Source organism: Ruditapes philippinarum, unplaced genomic scaffold (genome assembly GCF_026571515.1).
Source record: "Ruditapes philippinarum isolate M1 unplaced genomic scaffold, ASM2657151v2 ctg13465_1_1_1_1, whole genome shotgun sequence".
In the NCBI taxonomy this organism is placed as follows: Eukaryota; Metazoa; Mollusca; class Bivalvia; order Venerida; family Veneridae; genus Ruditapes; species Ruditapes philippinarum.
The window spans coordinates 13,150-21,113 of record NW_026857335.1 but is presented as its reverse complement, the minus strand read 5'-3'; the positions used below and the strand labels follow the sequence as shown (position 1 = coordinate 21,113).

The following is a 7,964-nucleotide window of genomic DNA, read 5'->3' as shown; positions in this document are numbered from 1 at the left end:
CGATATAAATGATAAGAGCCAGCGAGTGCAGTAGCTGTTACCCGGATAGTGCTCTGTTACTTGGGATATTCTGTATCTATTCGCGAGCAGTCGCTGTTGGGCTTCGTGCGGGTTATGGCCTCATGTCATTGCTCACTTGAAATGCCTTTTATTCGCTCATTGTGCTCGGCAATTCACTTAATACAATGCTACTAACATACTATCTCCCGCTCGCTGCTGTCCTGGGTTAGGACTACCTTCCATTTGTGTCGCTTGTAATTAAGATGTCGCAGCACCAGTCAATAAATTCTCGGCAAAGACCTCATCAGATGTGGGGTTTCTGCATTCTTTTTACGTTCGTCTTATTGTTCTGCATATTGAGTATTTTTTTAATTCGATGACTTATAATGTAATGTTTGTCCGCAGTAATGAATGCGGTGTTCGAACATGCCGACTTGCCGTTTGCCATGCTAAACAGATAGGGTAAAAGGTAAATATAAGATAGTGATTAGATTGTCATAAAACACACGGCACAAATAGCGCACCACGCGGCACAATGATAAATAACTGTAAATATTTCACCCTTTTCATATTTTTACTCATTTTATGCTTTTTAAGTACAAATAGTTCCTTTTAATGGGTTTGCTCTAACAGTACAATACGAAGGAAGAATTATGAAAGGAGGGTTAACAAGGAAGAGCTATATTCATGAATCACAGTCCGCGACTAGTTGCAAAATTAGAGACATAAAGAAATCCACGAAAGAACGTCGAAAACGCCAAATTTGTTGCAGCCTGTTCATGCACGGAAGTGAAAGCTACCCTTGAAGCCCCCCCCCCTAGCACCGGCTAAAGCAGGATTTAACATTTAAACATGAAAATGGTAAAATTTTGAATATAAAAAATATCCACAGATATAGTCCACACGGTGGTTATTATGGAACCTTTAATGTGACACTTTCTTGCCATTCCTTGAGTACCGGTGTATGGCCCTTAAGGAAAAGAAAGCGTGTGCAGCATAAATGAGAAAACAATGAGCGTAACAAAATACAATTGAATTTTGAAAGGAGATTGGGGGTTATGAAGCCTGCATATCACAGATAAGACGTCAAAAGACAAATTTTAAATGCAAGCAACATATCCTAAGGGTGATTCAACATCATTCAAGTTGGAATATTTGAACCACCCGACTATAGTAAAAACTATAACAATTATGTCGTGCTAAACTAGTTCTTGCTTCCAAAACTGTATAAGATATGACAAACAAGATCAACCCGGAAAGTGGCGTCAATTGACGCAACCCCAAGCCGCTTTTTAAAATATCTGTTTTTCATCTGCTGCACATCACGGCATGTCACAGTATAAATACGGGTCCGCTGAAGACTTTAATCTAGTGCTGAACGGTTCGGACAGAGGATCGGAAAATTAGTAACACATGATCAATCAACAGGATAAAATGCATGTTATATTCTTTAATATTATTACAATATATGTGAAATGATAGCATGAATAAAAGAGATAACGAAGAAGCAACGCAGCGGAATGACATATTTGTTGAACCGCATATTAAACAAGTCGAATATTTACCTGTGGACGAAGGTTGAATCGTTTTCTTATTTTTGTTTATATACCAACTGCCGAGCGAAAAGTAGCATGTAGCAAGCGGCAGGTAGCAAATATCAAGGGACAAGTTGCGTGTTGTGCACCTGCCATTCCTTCCGCCGAGGAATAATTGATAATGGGTAATACGAATGCATTTAAGTCAGTCCATATTTGTTAATATCCTATTGGCCGTGTGGTCTTAAACGTTTTCCAAGTGGTAGAGTGGCAAGTCAGCATGGCTGGCAGGCGGCGGGTACAGGAGCGGTACTTCGCCGCGTGATGTGCACTGCGAGCTAGGGGACAGTGGCGCACGGGTGCATGCAGCCCGGCTGAGCTTGGGTACGCCGGTGTGGCGTGGTTTCTTGTTGGGGAAGAGGCAGGGATTTGCAGTTTGCCCGTGGAGGAAGTGGGGTCTGGTACTGGTTATTTCCAGGACTGAAATACTGTTGAAAACTCATAAAAATAAACGAACACATGCTTGCACATGCTTCATTTCGATACTGATTAGGCTTTTAAATATTGTCACTCTTTCACTTATATCTATTTGTTCAGCATTAGAATTTGGTGGAAGCTCGATTTCGATGGGAAGCCTGGTGTCCCTACCATATACTAGAAAAAATGACAATGTTGTCAGAAATTGAACATGTTTAACAGTAACAATACCTTAAAAGAAGACTCTCGATTCATATATCAAGGAATAGGGGTTGGAATTGATGTCCTCTGAGTAAAGTAGCTTAAATATCATTGAATAGCTGCAGTTGATAAGCTGGGCACCATTTGACAGACGGGGTACACCATTATGTAAAGGTAATCTTAAAACAAGGTGGGTGCCCAATACTTTCTTCAATTTTCCAAACCTTGAATAACATATTTCACTTAATTTTTCACCGATGTATTAAAAATAAGATTAATTTTAAACTACAAAACAAAACACACAAAAATCAAGCCCCAACTTAGGATGCTGCGTAAATGGGATAAGAGTAAGGGGCAGACACATAATTATGACATTTGCCGTCTGTATAGAGATATCATTTAATGTCAGCGTAATAAAAATGACTCATTTACGCTCGTTCATTAATGACCTTAATGACCTGTTTCGTGCGACGTCTCATAACTTTAATACTTCGATTTTATTGCACGATTTTAATAATATTCCCCAAATGTTACTGAACTGTATTTTTCATTTGTTTTACCTACATAAAGAACGATAAATTAGATTTAAAGGTAATGCAATCTGTGGAAACAACGAACGGACGCACCAACATGCTTTAAGTTTACCCATTAATACGTTTTTGACGTTTCATACCTCCATGCACTTTAACCTTAAAACTTACATTCCAAATATCAAAAAATTGGGGTAACTTTTCAACGTTGAATTACGACCCGGGTCAATTTTGAATTGCAAAGGATTAATATATTGAGCGTCCGTTGTGCATTGCAATTGCATGCAACAAATACTACCTCACTGCGTAAAATATCAAAATTAGTTTAAATCTGGGCCAAAGTCCCAGTTTAAACAATAAAGATCTCAAAAAGGAAAACAATGTTTGAAAAAAAAACAGACAATGAAGAGTTTCTTGTTAAGTCACTGGGACACAACTATCAAAACAAGAACAATCGCTGAATGCGATTCATACCCCACTGTAGTAAGCAAGTCTACAAGATATAATAAGCCACGCCTTTAATATCAAATATCGTTATTGTTACTGTGTGTATGTTTACTTGATGTTTGGGAGTTTATGAGTGTATACTTGGATGCAACACATATAATAAAATATATAAACCATCCTTCGGGTCTTGTTTAGTTTGTGTGCTAGTAAGCCATCCAAATAGAAAATATAAATGTTACATTGGCGACGAGGATCGGATATTAAAAAAAAAATTGCGGATTAATTTAAACTGACTCTGTGAAAAAAAAAACAGATTTGAAAATGGATAATTTACCTGCTTTTCCGAAATTCGATGTTTTTGCTGATGAAAATTCTCTGGGAGTACGATGGGAAAAGTATTTGGATAAATTAGAAAACTTATTTGTTGGACTGGGAATAAACACTAGGAAAAGAAAAAAAGCACTGTTACTTCATTATGCAGGAGATGATGTTTACGATATCTATGATACATTGAATTTAAGAGAAGACAATGAAAACTACGAGGAAACGAAAATTGGATTAACAGCATACTTTAAGCCAAGAAAAAACACACAATTCGAAATATTCGAATTTCGTAATATGAAGCAATTGCATGGGGAATCTATCGACCAGTTTACAACAAGATTACGCCAGAAAGCTAAGAATTGTGAATTTTTGGACATTGACTCAGAAATTAAAAAAAAGCCAGATCATACAGGGTGTTGTTTCACAAAACATGAGAATGCAGTGTTTACAAGATCCGGATAAAATCACTTAATGACTTACTTACAAAAATGAGAAACCATGGAAATATCAAAAACTCAAGCAGCAAATATGTCAAAGGATACAAGTAGTCAGCAAATAGTGCGGGTAAAAAGCAATCCTCGATTTAGCCGTCAATCAAAGGGATTCGCACCTAAACGTTATCAGCAACGTTCATATCAAACTATCCCAGAAGCAAGTTTGTCGTCGGGAAGGCGAAACAACCCTCCAGAACGAAATAAAAAATGCCGAAATTGTGGAGGAAAGTATCCCCATATGTCACGTTGCCCGGCTATCGGAGCGGAATGTAACTACTGTCATAAGAAGAATCATTTCATATCGGTCTGCAGAAAACGTCAAAACAAAGTGAAATTAATCGATGATGAACAGTCGGATTCACAAGTTTTATCAAAAGCAAGCACACCGAGTGTCAGTTCAAATGAGTGCGATGTTTTATTTGGATTTAAAATATCAGATGGGAAAAAAGTGCCAAAGAAATGCATTAAATTAAATGGCGAAGATGTTAATGTGTTGATAGATAGCGGTTCATCGTTAAATATTATTAGCGAAATCGACCTCGAGAAAATGAAAATTCGTCCAGAAATCAAGAAAACGAAAACAAAAAGCATTCGCATTCGGGCAGAAATCTCCACTTCCATTCATAGGCAAATGTTCCCTGCTTGTGGAGTCGGACTCAAAAATTTATGACAAAAGATTTCCATATCGTTAAAGGCAACAAAGAATCATTGATCAGTTATGAATTATCGGTAGAGCTTGGGATTTTACCGCAAATACAATCAGTTCAAAAATCAGTTTCAAAGCAAAGACGCATATTCAGGACTTATTGAAGAATACTCTCAAGTTTTCACATGCTTAGGATGTCTGAAAGACAGAAAAGTTAAGTTTCATATTGAAGAGAGTGTTGTACCTGTAGCTCAATCACATAGGAGAGTGCCATTTCATGTACATGCGCAAGTCGAACATGAACTTTAAAGTTTAGAGAAAATGGATGTTATTAAAAAGGTTATAGGTTTACCGACACCATTGGGTTCGAACTTAGTAGCTGCTCAGAAACATAATGCTCCGCATGAAGTTAGAATGTGATAAGAGAAAAGGTTACACCGCAATCAATACACAGAAAATGTTTGCCCGACGATGGATGATATCATCTTGACGTTAAACGGCGCAAAGGTATGTTCACGTCTAGATCTGTACAAAGCTTTCCATCAAATTGAATTGGATGAAGCATCACGTGTAATGACAACGTTTCAGACACATATTGGACTGTTTAGGTATAAACGTCTAAATTTCGGGGTGTCCGCAGCACCGATAATTTTCCAAAACGAGCTTCGTCAAGCACTTCAAGGTCTAAAAGGCATATTGAATATTGCCGACGACATCGTATGTTTTGGTAAGACACAGGCGGAACACGATGCCAATCTTCGCGCTTTACTGCAACGTCTTCAAGATCGAAACCTCACACTGAACAGCCAAAAATGTTCATTCGGACAATCTAAAATCAAGTTCTACGGTTACGTATTTTCCGAATCCGGAATTTCACCCGATCCTGACAAAGTAAATGCAGTGAAAAATATGGACAGACCAAAATCAGTATCCGAAATCCGTTCATTTCTGGGTCTCACGAACTATTTGTCTAAGTTCATAGATGGCTATTCAAGCTTAACTGAACCATTAAGACGACTTACACATAAAGGTGTAAAATTTGAATGGACTGCCGACCAAAGAAAAATCGTTCACATCATTAAAAAGATACCTTAATTAGTGATAAGGTCATGACATATTTCGATCCTAGAAAGGAAACTGAACTCTGGGGTCGACGGAAGGTCCAGTTGGATGCTCAGGAATACTTATTCAAAACGGCAAAATAGTATCATATGGAAGCAAAGCATACAATTCGGTTCAGACGCGATATTCTCAAACAGAAAGAGAAGCTTTTGAGTGCTGTCATCATGATTCAGCATTTCCATTTGTATTTATTCGGTAAGAAATTTAAACTGATAACAGATCATGCTGCACTTCAATCAATCTTCAACAATATCAAGACAATACAATCACCAAGATTAGAACGTTGGCGTTTTTGAAGTTGACAACGTATGATTTCCAGACAGTTTACAGACCAGGTAAAATGATGATATCAGATTATCTTTCCAGGCATCCACATGCAAGACACGAAACAAATACAGTAGCGAGCAGTATATCAGCTTTATTACTGATAACGCTTTGCCAGATGCATTGAAGCTGTCAGATGTAGCAAAAGCTACCGAAACGGACTGTATATTAAGTTGTGTAAGAAATGCGTTAGAACAAAATGACTGGAAAACTCAAAAAATTGCAAAATTAGATGAAAATTTTCGGTTATACGAGAATTTGAATAAAAATCAAGAACTTGCAGTTGCATATACGGAAGATGGATTTGTGCTTTTACGGGGTACAAAACTTTGCTTACCAGAAAGTCTGCAAAAACAAACTGTTATGCTTTCGCAGGAAGGTCACCAAGGCCAATCAACATGCAAAGGATTATTACGTGAATACTGCTGGTTTCCACATATGGATAGAATGGTAGAAGAAATTTGTAGATTATGCATTGTATGCCAAGCTGCATCAACAAGAATTACTCCAGACCCGATTAAACCAACATTACTACCACGAGATGTGTTTTCTGAAGTCAGTTGTGACTTTTGTGGACCATTTCCAGAAGGTTACATGTTACTAGTTGTTATATGTGACTACAGTAGATTTCCAGTAGTTGAAAGAATCAAATCGACAGCCGCAGATACAGTCATACCGCGATTAGAGGCGATATTTTCGATATTCGGATATCCAGAGGTAGTGAAAACGGACAATGGACCTCCGTTTCAAAGTCGCGCATTCAGAGAATTTGCTGATAATTCGGGATTTAAACATAAACGAATTACTCCATTGCACCCACAGGCAAATGGAATAGTTGAGAGATTTATGGCGCCACTGCAAAAAGCAATTAAAACAGCGATAGCGTCTAGACAAGATTATAAAAGAGCGTTAAGTATATATCTTATGAATTTTCGGAACACACCACAAACAACTACACAGACAGCTCCTAGTGAATTAATGTTTAATCGTAAATTAAAGACAAAATTACCAAAGATGACATTTGATAACAAAGATACAGATATTCGAGACAGGGACAGTCTATCAAAAGCGAAAAACAAAATATACGCTGATAAGAAACGTAGAGCTCAGCGAAATAGTTTGAAATTGGGAGATCGTGTGCTATTTAAACGAGAACAACGGAATAAGTTTGAAACAGCGTTTGACCCTACCCCGGGATAATCATCGCTATGAAAGGATCTATGCTTACAATCAAACATAAAGGAAAAGAAATCACACGGGACGTTTCCAAATTTAGATATGTTCATGGAGATCAAGAGCCGGTGCAGACGAAACTGCAGATAATACATCTTTACCTAGAAATAGGCCGCAGAGGAAACGCCGACCGCCGAGACGTTATGAAGATTAAAAAAAAAAAGAGAGAAAAAAAATGGTTTAATCTATGATACCATTTCTCGTTACAGCTATATGGGTTAATGACTCAAATGTGTGGGCCATGATAATGCCCTGATTATATTTGCTATCATAGCAGTGTATCATTTATATCCGCTTGCTGGATTTATTAATCTTAGGAAAAAAAATGATAGCGTATGTGAGAACATTCTGTTATTCGTGAAATTAATACTTTTTGTTTTTCTTAATTTACCTTGTAATTGGTTTTGTGTGGTAGAACGGAAAAACAAATCATTCTTTTGATGACAATGCTAGTTGTTTGAACAAATGTTGTGATAATAATGTAATTTGCTTGATATTTTGTGACATTCCGAAAAAAAAGAAAAGATATGACAATTAACAATAACATTATATTTATCATTACTTCGTTGAAACAGATGCCTAGTACACTGATTAGAGTAAATCGCATTGGTTAATGAACTCTGCTGAAAAA

The 7,964-nt window shown here is 37.3% G+C and overlaps 1 protein-coding gene across 1 annotated transcript; it reads left to right on the top strand.

Moving 5' to 3' along the window:
- The first annotated feature begins 5,125 nt into the window (after positions 1 to 5,125).
- LOC132749411 (uncharacterized protein K02A2.6-like) lies at positions 5,126 to 7,300 on the top strand. The gene is made up of 2 exons (XM_060739141.1): positions 5,126 to 5,545; positions 6,143 to 7,300. Exons 1-2 carry the CDS (start codon positions 5,126 to 5,128, stop codon positions 7,298 to 7,300), a joined length of 1,578 nt encoding a protein of 525 aa, XP_060595124.1.
- The last annotated feature ends 664 nt before the right edge of the window (positions 7,301 to 7,964 follow it).

Bases quoted from the DNA above. Each gene is read 5' to 3' on its own strand.
- LOC132749411 (XM_060739141.1), top strand. From the start codon at position 5,126: ATGGATGATATCATCTTGACGTTAAACGGCGCAAAGGTATGTTCACGT. The intron at 5,546-6,142 runs GTAAATGCAGTG...TTATCTTTCCAG, and splicing joins TTTCACCCGATCCTGACAAA to GCATCCACATGCAAGACACG.